Raw genomic sequence first — 13,338 nt, 5'->3', positions numbered from 1 at the left:
TGAAAATAATTTAATAGGAGCACCCAATGAGTTATTTTTGCTCATTTTTAAGGGCATCGATTCTCAATCAAGATGAGGACATCGAACGGGACGGATTCACCGAAGAAGGCAAGGAAGGTGACTGTTTCGTGCATTTTGGTCGATGAACCTAAATTAGGTGTTTACATTTTATTTAATAAAACAAAGAGAAAAATAGTACTTCCGAAAGAAATGTTAGCTCAAAAACGCGCATTCACTCTATAAATGTAACAAAAGACAAAACATACTCGTTTCCAATTATATTACGTCTTCAGCATTCCTTGACAATCTCTGCAAGAGGATTTATACGGTTTTTTTTTCGCCAATTTCCTATTACTGGATATAGCATGGACTCAATCAAAAGCGACTAATCTTTGTTCGGCACACTCTTCTAATCTATGGAGTAAGGTGGTGCATGCGAAAGAATGCAGATCTTGATATCATTGAATAGGGTGTTGCAGCTTGCTAGAGCTCCAACATAATTGTGACAGGAGAGGATCCGAACCTATTTGTTTTTTGGTTAAATCGATCAGAAAGGCGTCAATTTTTCTTTGCTATTTAGAAGTGATATTGAACGCTTGATCCAAAACTATTGCTTACCACATCTCTTACATCCGTCACAAATTTTGTCAACGTTTATGTAAGCAACTCCTGTTCTTAAATGAGTTTACTGGTTGCGACTTGACCTCTCACATGCACGGAATCGGAAAATCAACTGGAAAGCTGAAAAAAATGTAACAATACCTCTTTTTGGTGCCAAAAAAATGAGACTTTCAAAGACGTATGACATCAGTCTTCAAGGAAAAATTTAGCTGCTTAAAAAATCTTCGTCGCAAGAAGAGAAATTAATTCCGACATTATCAGCCATGCCACCAATTTAGGATCTACTTTCGAAACAAATTGATGACGGATAAGCCGATCCAGATGCTTGTCAATGAGGATGAATGAATGAAAACAACGATCTTCATTCCATTTTCTACTGACTTGCCTTCTGCTCCGGAATCGCTGCTCAATTAATATCTTCGGGTGTAATTTTAAGAAAGGGTTTGACACCATGCGGTGTACTTATAATATCATGCCCGGACCTTCGCAAGAGCAGAAGTTGTGAAGACTCGGACTCCAACTGTAAAAACTCGGAGAAACCCGAGGTGGACGGTCCTGACAAACCTGACACAGAATTTGAATCAGCACGCTCTTTCAGATTTTCTCCTATATTGACTAAAGTAGATCCGTCACGTTCAATGTCCTCATCTTGATTGAGAATCGATGCCCTTAAAAATGAGCAAAAATAACTCATTGGGTGCTCCTATTAAATTATTTTCATACCGTTTGCATGACACGTCTCATTTCTGAGTAAAATTCATCTTTTACGTTTAATTTAGACTTGTCGACTAGAAATACACGGAATAGTCACCTTCCTTGCCTTGTTTGGTGAATTTTTTTTCAAAAATGCACCCTTCCGCCTTTCAAATTTAGCCACCATCTTGAATTTCGGGCACTCCCTATAAGCAGGGGGACTGTTTTGACTTGAGACATGAAACTTACAACCAAAATTTCATAAGAATTGATACACCTCACTCTCATTTTTTACGCAAAAATCGAAGAAATTCACCCTCCTGCCTTTCAAATTTAGACGCCATCTTGGGTTTAGAGCACCCCCTTTGACAGGGGAGATGTTTTGACATCATTAATGAAATGCACGACCAAAATTACACAGGAAACGACACCTCACTTGCCCAATCACGTAAAAGTTGAAAAATGACCCTCTTGGATTTCAAATTTGGCCGCCATCTTGGATTTGGGTCACCCCCTTTGACCTAGGGGCTTTTTGGACTTCAGAAATGAAATTTGCGACCAAAATTACATAGGAAATGATACCTCACATGACACTATAGGAACATTTTAAAATACCGAAATCCCATAGGCCCTTATTATGGCCGCCATTTTGAATTTTCGTAATTTTGGGGGGTGTTCCGGGGTCGGACCGTGGTAAACTTTTTATATGTTGTTCAGGAGGACCTACTGATGACGTTTACACAGGAAAAAATTGTTATGCAATTTGTTCTGGGTTAAGCCCTTTTTTTCCGTATTTCTCCCTGACTACAGTAAAATATGAATTGTGAGAGGGGGCTATGTTGTGAAAGTGTGCAGATAATCTGAGTGTTACAGGTTGTCCCTTCAATCTACCGGTTATGCAATAGTCGTACGTTTTGCCCCTTCAATTTATACGATTATAAGCCACACCCAATAAGGGAAGCTTATACATATATGTAGTACCACTGAAAAACCAAAATCCAAAAATTCACTTTGAGCAGAGGAATGCAATATAGTTAATGACACTTACACCACATTATACTTACCATAGGGACTGGCTTTGGTGCTTTTTTCAGGAATTTTCGTGCACTGACAGTTAAGATATTATGCCTTACACATTGCCCCAGCTGAAGAATGTATCAAATTTGACGTTTTACCGTGGGCAGAGAAATGCAGGGGAAGTGACCTATTTTCTGGCGTTTGAATAACCTATTATGAGACAACTCCCACAGAAATTTTCAGATCCTCAGCATATATCAGTTATGAGATAAGCGAGGTTTAAATCAGTGATTTTCACCTATAACAGCAGCGATTTCAGACTCGATAACCTAATATAAAATAACGAATAGGACATTCGTGTTTCACTATTTAAATAGCTTGTAATGATACTTTTTTCCCCGTTTTTACCGGACCTAAATCCGACTTACCATTCTAGAGTAATTCAAAAAACCACCATACCATTTTTCATAAATATAGCCGTTTTGGCTAAGCGCTGCGGGCGTGCAAGAAATTTGAAAAATCTATAACGGCCGTAATTGTACTTACTTGGTATGCAATAATATGTGAAAAAAGTATGAAAGGTTTTCGAGTCCTCAACCACCTCTGAACGATTTCTCGTGGAGTGACCCAATTTTTACCATTCTTATGACACTGCCCACTCCGCAAACCCCAGTTTAATTGGTACTTTTCTGGATAGTTCGGATAAACACTTTTGGCCTTAAAACCTAATTTTTGAACTGCTCAGAACGAGAAAAAAAATCAGTAAATCTAGTCAAAATGTCAGAGCAACAGTTATTTCTAAAATTATTAGCTGAAAAACGTTAAAAATTTGAAGGGCCTGGGAAAATAACTTGCCTACTAAGGTTTAATGAGTACTGACTGTTCAGCTTATCAAGAAAATTTCATTTCCTTTTCATTAAGCATTTAAAAGTTCAAGTTCTGTTCAACATTTGCAAATCAGAGGGGCTAGAAACATGAAGTACTGCCAACTCGCTCTCATAGAAATGACACCACGCTACTGAATAATCCAGCTTTCATTGAGATAAAAAAGAAAAGGAATCATGCATGAGATTAGACCGATTTCTTAGAAGTAATATTGATTGTAATATCAACCCAATTACTTTGGGTTGAAAATGGCAAAGACCAAAAAAACCACTATTTTTTGGCGACAGATATAGCTGAGTTTTTCATAAACAAATAATAATTCGGAGAAAAATGTAACGACAACAGCATAAAATTGTATACAAATCTTCAACTGAATTTAATGATCCGCAAGATAAGCAGTGACTAATCAACTTACGTAAAATTTGGAATAACTGAGAGACGGACTCTGAGGACATTTCGAGTTATTGGCTGAAGTGAATATTCCATTTCTACCATTGGCAATTCCATTGCACATTTTTTGATGAGAGCACCCTTATTATTGTGATGAACCATAATTCCTGGAAATTAATAAAGACCTACCGATGATTTCTCTGATTTGTATATCATGATATGGGACCGTTAAAATATTACAATGGGCAATATGGCCAACTCTTGGACCCCCACATCTCCCTTGACGTGCATCTGCAACACAACCTCTAACCTCTGTTTTAAATTACCTTTGACTAGTCTGATATCCCTCAATTTTTCAGAAAATAACTGAACAATCCTGAAAAGTAGCCGGAAAAATTATTTTCATTCTGTAGGACTGATCTTGACTCCTCCTCCCCTTGGTAAGGCGAACTCAGACTATGCACCCTTTAGTGCCCTGATTGAACGACCCCTGAAAGATTATTTATGCTACCTAATGTTTCAAAATTATAAATGATCAAATTTTTAGGCAAAAAAAATTGATAAAGGTAATTAGATTCATTATCTGATGAATAAATTGAACTGTTGGAAAAAAAAGCTGTATTTTCTATCCTTATTTTCCAATGATGTGGGTGTTTCCTTTTCTGCTTCGTAATTTTACAAGTTGTTTCAATCTATCTCATTTCAAAAGACTTTAATTGACTCTTGTATTGCATCTCCTTCTTTCTATGTACTTAGATTTGTCCCAAAACATCTGTTACCAGAACGCTACACATGCTTTCAGCATTTCAACTGAAGAATTGTGAAAATTCTTCAGAATTTATTAATGTGAATAGCAAAGCTACCACTTAATCTGCCTACCTATTTCTCTGGCATCCATTTCTCTAAGTCTTAGAACACTTAAATCTTTATCTTGCAGTTTTGAAAGTAACTCTGGGGTCAATACAGAGAACTGTTTCAAAGGGGTCTCAAAATTCCACATTTGGTGCTCCAACATTAAACTGAGTTCAAGAAAACGGCCTGCCATGATTGCATTATTCTTTTTCAGCTGCATTTCAAATAAGGCTCGCGAAATTCGAACTGCGTTCTGTAAACATATTAGCAGTCATGGTCATAACATCAATAAAACTATGAAACAATAATTCAAAAGATAAAAAAAATTAAACCAGGTTAAAACAAGGGGACTTTTTTTTAAGGAATTGTCCATTTCCACATAATATCTTTCCAGAGATATTGAACTCCTCCTAGATACACTAGGGTGCGTCAAAAAAAATGAAAGTTTGAAATGTTCCGCTCCCCAGACTGTAATCTATGCCACTTGGTAAAACAAAATCGTTGGCCAAAATGGAGAACTCAAGTTGTAGAGGGTAAAATTTCACTCCTGAAAAACATCTTTGTGAACAATAAAAACTCACCTCCGTATTTATTTTTTTGGTCGTCAGAATTTCTGAGGTCTTATGAAGTACCAGAGTAAAAGACTCATTTTTAACGAAAATAAGTAAAAAAATGAACTAAAATATATGTGGTATAAATGAACTGTAGACGAGTGCTGAGGATACAAAGGAGGGGTATCGATAAGGGCCTTTTTTGGCCCTCTCCTAGAATATGGAAATTTATGCGGGTTATCCGAGATGACTCAATGTAGTTTACGGAAATAATCGGAATAATAAACGGAATAATAAATAATAATGATTTAGGCTATAGGCCACTGGATACGTGTTAAACGGTTGCTTATACATAGGTCTACGGGCGTATTTTAGCGAAAATTCGTGTTTTTCTATCACTCCAAGGCTTTTTGACACCGAGCGCATCGTCTAACTAAAAGGAGCTTTTAATATGTTATCAAGGAGGCTTTAGGGCACATTTCAACCCTGGTTTGGTTTTAGTTACATGATGCGCTCATAGTTAAAAAAAACTTTTTACAAAAATCGACGTTTAAGGGACATCCGCAAAAAATCTTACGGAAACACGTTTTTCAAACTGTATGAACGATACTCATATAATTGAGGGCAGGTATCAAGCCTTGTTAGACTCTTACAAGGAGTTTTTACTCAATTGTGTCCAAAAAAAATTTGATTTTCCTTACAAACAGCTGTGAAGATAACGGATTTTGGAGTAGTGGAGGCATACTTTCACTAACGCATAACATCAACTTAAATCTGGAAATGTATGCGGGTTTTCCAAGTTGACTAAATGTAGTTTACAGAAACAATCATGATTTAGCCCATAGGCCACTGGATACGTGTCAAACGGTTGCCTAAACATAGGTTTGCACGCGTATTTTAGCCAAAATTTGTGTTTTTCTATGACTCCGAGGCTTTTTTGACACCAAGCGCATTGTCTAACTAAAACAAGCTTAAGATATGTTATCAAGGAGGCTTTCGGACACATTTTAACCCTGGTTTGGTTTGAGTTAGACGATGCGCTCATAGTTAAAAAAAACCTTTTTTCCAAAAATCGACGTTTAAGGGACATCCGCAAAAATCATAGGGAAGACGTTTCTCCAACTGTATGCACGCTGCGTATATTATCGAGGGCAGTTATCAAGCCTTGTTAAACCCTTACAAGGAGATTTTCTTTAATTGTAGCCAAAAAAAACCCTAACGACGTAATTCCATACAGTTCGAGAGTCGTGTTTCCCTAAGATTTTCGCGGATGTCCCTTAGACATCGATTTTTCTAAAAAGTTTTCTTTTAACTATGAGAGCATCATCTAACTAAAACAAAATCAGGGTTGAAATGTGTCCTAAAGCCTCCTTGATAACATATCAAAAGCTCGTTTTAGTTAGACGTTTCGCTCGGTGTTAAAAAAGCCTCGGAGTGAGAGAAAAACACAAATTTTCGCTAAAATACGCCTGCAGACCTATGTTTAGGCAACCGTTTAACACGTATCCATTGGCCTTTGGGCTAAATCATGATTATATAAGTAAACTTCATTGAGTCAACTTGGAGAAACCGCATAAATTTCCAGATTCTAGGAGGGGGCCAAGAAAGGCCCTCAATACCCTTATCAATACCTCTCCTTTCATCAAAACTTCCTCACTTTAAGAAAAAAATTGGCCTCCGGCCAATTTATGAGCGGCGCAAGCGCCGGCACATGGGGAGGCGAAGCCACTCCCCCCCCCATCATAGTGTGAGGATTGCACAAAAATGTCTAGCTTTTGCCAGTGCAAAGCGCCGGCATAGGCACTTTTACTGTGTTATTTAGAAAAATACTGCCAGTTTCACAAAATTTGCCTGAAATTCGGTATCTGAGGGTATTTTAACCCAAGGAAAACGAAATAAACGTTGAATGTAAAAAAAACCGAATTTTCCAAAATGGCCGCCGCTTAAAATTCATCAAGAACGGAAATCAGAGATTTCAAAAATTTAAATTCAAATTCGTTTTTCGCGTGCCATGATACCCCGATAAACCAAGTTTTAGACAAATCCATCAGCAAAAAATCAAAGTGCCAATTATTGGCCACTTTGAACCTAAACCGGCCGCAATTTTCAAACTTTTTCTTTTATTTAAAAAAGAACCTAACGTTGGATTCGTTTCTCTAGTGTCAAAGTACCCTGCGTTACCAATTTTTGTTCAAAACCATCAACAAAATACTGGTGCCAATTGAGGTGTTGGGTACGAAAGGAATGCCATTTTTTCGTTAAACATCTCCATGTATCCCACCCTCAACTATCATTCTACCAAATATGAATTCAATCGGATAATAACTGAGCACGAGATGAAATATTTTGTTAAAATGAAACACGACGTATTGAGTGAGTAAGCACTTCAACGTATCGGCACGCAGCTTGAATCGGCCAGCACGCCACTGTCCGTCCGACTGATGGCAACAGCAACGACCGCCAACAGCCAGCCAACAATACTGATAAGAACAAAGGCTCATTACCTATCCCAGTTGCACATTTTTTGAGGAAAAATTCTACTTAGCAGCTTTCGTTTACAGACAATCGAGAGACAGTTTGTCCGGACATTCAGGATATCGCGACTGCGCAGAAGGGACTGAAAATAGTGTTTTTTTGTATTTTTCTCAATACGAACGATTACAATATGAAAGAGGTGCAAGGTGGCAAAAGGTATGAGAGATGAACGTTGTGATTAGGAAGAAGAGGCTGGGTAGAATGGTGGAAAAAAAGAAGAGGAAAATAAAAAGAAGGAAAAGAGGAGGTTGGAGAGGAAGGAAAGAGAGGTCAAAAAAGAGAAGATCTTATTTTGAATGTAAGAATACAAGTTTTCTGTTAAGGTTTAAAATATGTACTTTCTAATTTAACTCTAAAAAAAACTGCTCCTCTTCAATTCTTCTGAGGCAAGAACAACATCAGAAAACCAAGAGGTGTAGAATGTTTTACAGTAGCATGCATAAGACTAGAGTTCGGCCGAAATGGATTTTCCGCGTCACCGGACACGGATATCGATTTTTTGTACCCGGCCGGATAACGGATAATTCGCCTGGGTATCCAGCCGGAACCGGATAATACTGGATCTAGATAGTGCTTTATCGCGTGAGAAAAATCTCCCGATTTCGCGCTTGGGACAAGAGGCACACTGTGTATCACACCATCAAGACCGTCATCGACGATGCATGTACCTTTGCACCGGCAACCTCCATATTTTTCAATGATACGCTATGAGTCGGCCCGCTAAAACGAATACTAAAAAAAAAGACTTGGCAGATAAGCAGCATTGCTTTCATTGGCTTCATGGTGTGATGGGCCAGATGAATACTAGGGGGCTACGCCCCCTGGCCGCTACGCGGCCCAACCCCCTGAAGGCGCTCCGCGCCATCAATGGGCCACTTCGCGGCCCTATTTTTACCCTCTTACCCCTTATCAATGTTGATTTTATTTTTCCCCTAACAAATTACGATATGAGGTATACTTTACTTTCAGAATGAAATAATTTTTGGTTTTGATGAATAAAGAATTTTTTTTTTTTTTTGAAGTCAAAAGGACGCGTTTTGGAATGAGTGCTTGATGAAATATTGCAGTAAAACAACGAACAATGATAATCAGGTAATAATTAAAATAGTCAGGAGTCGGGGATCGAACCCACACCTTGATTCGTGTGGACGCATCCGACGTCTTAGACGACTCGGCCACCGCTCATATGAAGATGCTAGGCGTGAATTTTGTGTAGATAAGTATAGAGCTGATGCGCAGGCTACCCAGCTACTGCGCAACCTTCTCGACCACTGCGCATCCTCCCGCGCATAGTGGTAGCAGTCCCGGAGCATTCCGTAAATTCACTCAATTTTATAATGTGATTTTAAAAAAACCGGGGTCCTATTTCCAAAATCTGATTAGAGCGGGCTCATCTAGGGCCTATTACCTGTCGATTTACGCAAAAATCATAGAAATCGGCCCGGTAGAACGCTCAAACGAACTATGACAAAAAGTATGAATTTACATTGTTTAAATGGGAGAATTCGCAACTTTACCACTTAATATAAAAAAACCTGGGCCATATTTTGAAAATCTGAAAAGAGTTGGCTTATCTAGAGACAATTGCCCGTCGATAGCCGCAAAAATCATTAAAATCGGCCCGGTAGAACGCTGGAACTAAGCGTCACCGGTTACGCAAAATTAGGAGGTCTTGGAGCTTATATATATGATGATGTGCAAAAAGAGAGATAACACGCGGACTTTCGGAACTAAGGGTCACGCTGCAACCGTGTAAGGGTGCGGAAAATGTACTTAATTCCGGTGATAAGACGTTTCGAAAAGTTGAAAAATTATTTAATAACAATAATTTTTTTGTTCCATGCAAAAAGGGCACTTCAATTGGTATTTTTTGTTATTTCTTTCAACTAAAAAATTATTATCAAATAAGAATTGCAACAGTCAGTACCTTCCTTTTTTTTTTTTTTTTTTTTTTGTGATGAGGGGAAAAATTCGCTACAGTGCCCCCATCATGAGGGTCGCCAAGACGCCCCTCATGAAAAGGGCCCACCGAATACCGGGACGGCAACGACCATCAGCTGGCGAAGAGCCGCCGAAGCGACCCCTGACCGACCCGACCGCTGTGAGATGGGAAGACCCGGTTATGTGGGGGTGAAGCACGCCGCTGTGTTCCGTACCCACTAAACGAGGGCCACACCCCGTGCAAGTGTGGCCCATCGGACGCTCTATCCTCCCGTCGGACGTCCCTAAGGCACTCTTCGAACGGCAGTCCCCGACCCCGGCCCCGGTTTAGCCGGGGCCCCTCAGGCCCCCCCACTTAAAGGGAGGGTCCCCCCATCTCCCGGGACCGATCTGCCGAAGCCATCATTGTACCCGGAGTCAAGGGCGTAGGAGGAGAGCCTAGGCCCAGCTTGCGCCAAACCCTGCGACAACCCCACGGCAGGGCTCTGGAGCCGAGAACTGGAGGGCAGGGAGGGCAGACCAGCTACGTCTCGCTCAGCCCTCGAGGCACCCGATCTTATGCGGCCCCAGAAGGGGGCAGCCTACACATGACTCAGCTCCGCGGGTGCGTCGAACCCGATATCCCCAATTGGATAGCTTGCGGTAAGTACCTTCCTTAGGACTCATATTTTCATGAAAAAACAATTGAACAGCATCTGGCCGAACATGTTGCCAGGACTAACATTCAAATTTTCAATTGCTCATACAGTGAAACCTCAATAACTCGGTTCCCGGATAAGCCGGTAACCCGCTTTAGTCGGTAGAATCGCCCGGTCCCGTTTATCACCCATATAACACAATGCTAAATAAGTCTGGATAGCTCGGTTTGGTCAGATTCTGAAACCCCTTAACTCGGTGAAATTTTTCCATCTCGACCTGTTTTTCTTCGATCGTCACCCGTGATCAAGCGTAGGTAGTGTTTACGTGCGGGTCGGGTCAAGTTACGCCACGAAGGGTGAGCGAATCTCCGAGAGAGCGCAGCGCAGTGCGAGAGATAAGGAATCAAAAACACTCGATAACATCACGAAAGATAAGAACAGTGGAGAATAGGTTATCTGATACCGCTTGTTTATCTTATCGCGCGTGTGATGACACGCATGCATAATTCAGCGATTTCACGCATCGATGAGTTTACAGATCCAGTCGGCACCAGCCCCTCTCCCCCTACCATCTTGCATTGCCCTTCCCCGCTCCCCCCAGGAATCTTCCGCCGAGTTTTTCGAGGATTTTAGCGAGTATTGTTACGTTGCATTTTCAGTGCAACGACCCGCCATAGCGGGCGGCCGCGGCGCATCACCGCGCGGCACCCCAACAAACGATTAACCCAATGACTTCATGATGCCCTGACACTTTCAACTTGCAATTTCAAGTGCATCTCATGAAATTTTACTATTTAGTACAATTTTCTTCAATCAAATGGCTCTTCAAAACACTCCTTTAAGTCACTCTACACGCACGTTTGCGTTTGTTCAATTTAGGGCGCGAAATTTGAAAAAGCGCGGCAGGAAAAGTGGCAGTTCGTGTGAGTCGGTGACCCGCTTAACTCGGTAAATTTTCTCGGTCCCGATGGAAACCGAGTTATTGAGGTTTCACTGTACCTTAAAACAAAGTTTTTCAAGAAATGCCCTTTTTGAACCGGACTTCTCAATTTTCGGTCATCTTGAACTTTAAATGAGCACCACTTTGAAACAATTTGAGATATACACTACAGGTTTGCGCAAAAAGTTTTCTTTTTCTATCCTGTTTTGAACAAGGTATCAGAAAAGACAAATTTCCATTTAAAAAAAAGCTGGAGCCCGTCCCCCCCCCCCCAAGGAGCCCTATGAAAATTTTGGGAGGGCAAAAAAGTGGCTCCTTTTGACCTGGGAGCATCCCTCAGATTTCAAATTTTTACTTTAGTTAGGTAAAAAGGACTTATGGATCATCCTGTACATGCATTGCGTAGGTATAAAGTTACCATAATGAGTTGAATAACTTAAACACTACATACAACATAAATATTATTTTTATTAACTTTACCTGTGTGATATAGGCTAAATCTGATATGAGTGAGAACGCGTTCACCCGCCCCCTAGAGAGGAACGTCTGAAGTAAGATGTTGACTTTACCATGCAAGTTTTCACTTCCCCCTGAGACAGGATATTCGCAGTTTTGATGCACTAGTGTGTCCAACTCATCAAGCTCTTCATCTCGAACCTAGCAAAGAAGAAAATAACTAAAGTTTGAAAAAAGAAAGGATATTTTCAGTATATTACTCCTCATGTGTTAATTTTATTTGGTCCTGTGTGTGTTTTGAGGTAAAAGCATTTCATGAAAGCTGTTATTTTAGCGATTGAAAAAGAGAACAGGCACCACCATTTTCCCCCTTTCTTCTGGCAAGGCAAAATTAATGAAAAAATTTGACATGAAAGAGGTTGATGCTTTTTTCTAAAACAGTTTTTTTCTGCCAACCTGTAGATTATCATCGAAGTTTGTATTCAGATAGAACTACAAGCCACAAGTTGTTTCAAAAAATTTCAGCCCCCCTCCCCCTGCCTTAAAAAAAAAGAAGTTGGAAGAGGGGATTGGGGTGGAATGAAGGTAAAAAAATCAAAATACACATATTTCTAAAACGGATTCTTTAGACTGAATATTTTAAAAAAATACCCCTCTTTCAGTTGAATATTGACAAATTTCTGAAACACAAATGAAAACGAGGATATATGAGAATTTTTCTTCCAAAAATTCATCAAAACAGGGCACTTGTTCCATAAATGTGAAGTATTGCACCTTGTACAATTTTTTAATCTGAAGCAAAATAAAATAAAATACTCGGCACTCATTTACCATAGAAATAGTGCAAGTCACATGTTGCAGAAATGCTCACATCAGCATCTATACTTCGTAAAGGTTGCGGTGCTGACCTTTGTCACCTTAATAAACCGAATTAACCAAGAAGTTCAAAGCCTAAACAGTAAAAAAAATCATAGGATATACATGGTGTCCCAGATCACCCATATCAGGCCTTTTTTGCAGTTGGTTTAGGTCGTACAAAGACAGCAACCACGAAGTTGAATAAGGAATTGACCCCAAGGAATCAGAATTTTATGGTCCCTAACCCCCCCCTCCCAGCCGCTCTTGGGGGTAAAAGCGGGGTCAGGATTTTAAAAGTTGGGTTACCCAATAGAATTAAAATTTGATTGCATTAAAATTGAAAAGAACGGAATATTTCACGTGAAATTGACCCCTAAAAATCCAAAATCGGTCCTTTTTAGGCTCAAAAATGATCCCTTAAAGAGGAGGACAGTGGCCCTCTCCAGAATTTCTTTTTGGTCGCCAAATTGACGTAGACTCTCCGGAATAAATTGAATCGAGGTATGCAAAAACGTCCGATGTCCAAAAAATCAACTTTTGGTAAACCGCAAAAAACTGTGGAGGCCTTCAGAATCGGCGTTTTGAAGAAAATCAAGGCATGTGTTTCTTAGTAAAGGGTTGTAGAAAAGGCACACAACTGTGTCCCATTCCAACTCCCAATCAGTGCTGAGTAATTTTAAAAAAAGGGCTTTGGACATCGGACGTTTTCACATACATTGCAAAAATCTGCCCAAAAACCATTATTTTTGACCTCTCCAAAAACCTTTAAACTAGAGTAAAACATAATGTCAGACCTCCAGTAACACAAAAAAAAATATTTCTCTTTTCTTCGAGGCTTCAGTGAGAGTTACGTGACGGCGGAAGAAGAAAATTAATGGACATCGGACGTTTTCGCATACTTTGAGATTGCCCCTCAAGATATGTGTTCAGGATTGCCTAGATTGCATGAAATCGATTAGAA

The 13,338-nt window shown here is 39.9% G+C and overlaps 1 protein-coding gene across 8 annotated transcripts in view; it reads right to left on the bottom strand.

Moving 5' to 3' along the window:
* The window catches only part of obe (activating signal cointegrator 1 complex subunit obelus), a 376,654-nt gene that overhangs the window by 156,788 nt on the left and 206,528 nt on the right, over positions 1 to 13,338 (bottom strand). For all 8 annotated transcript variants that reach the window (XR_011899335.1, XR_011899334.1, XR_011899333.1 and 5 more), the window contains 3 exons: positions 11,544 to 11,720; positions 4,486 to 4,711; positions 3,632 to 3,773 (listed from right to left, as the gene is read on the bottom strand). Coding sequence is in view for 5 of the 8 variants with exons in the window: in XM_072297278.1 (XP_072153379.1) it covers positions 3,632 to 3,773; positions 4,486 to 4,711; positions 11,544 to 11,720 (545 nt within the window). In the remaining 3 variants the exon portion in view is untranslated. The remainder of the gene's footprint in view (positions 1 to 3,631; positions 3,774 to 4,485; positions 4,712 to 11,543; positions 11,721 to 13,338) is intronic.

The sequence above is a fragment of the Bemisia tabaci genome, chromosome 2, assembly GCF_918797505.1.
Source record: "Bemisia tabaci chromosome 2, PGI_BMITA_v3".
Lineage (NCBI taxonomy): Eukaryota > Metazoa > Arthropoda > Insecta > Hemiptera > Aleyrodidae > Bemisia > Bemisia tabaci.
This window is presented reverse-complemented; position numbering and strand designations above follow the sequence as displayed.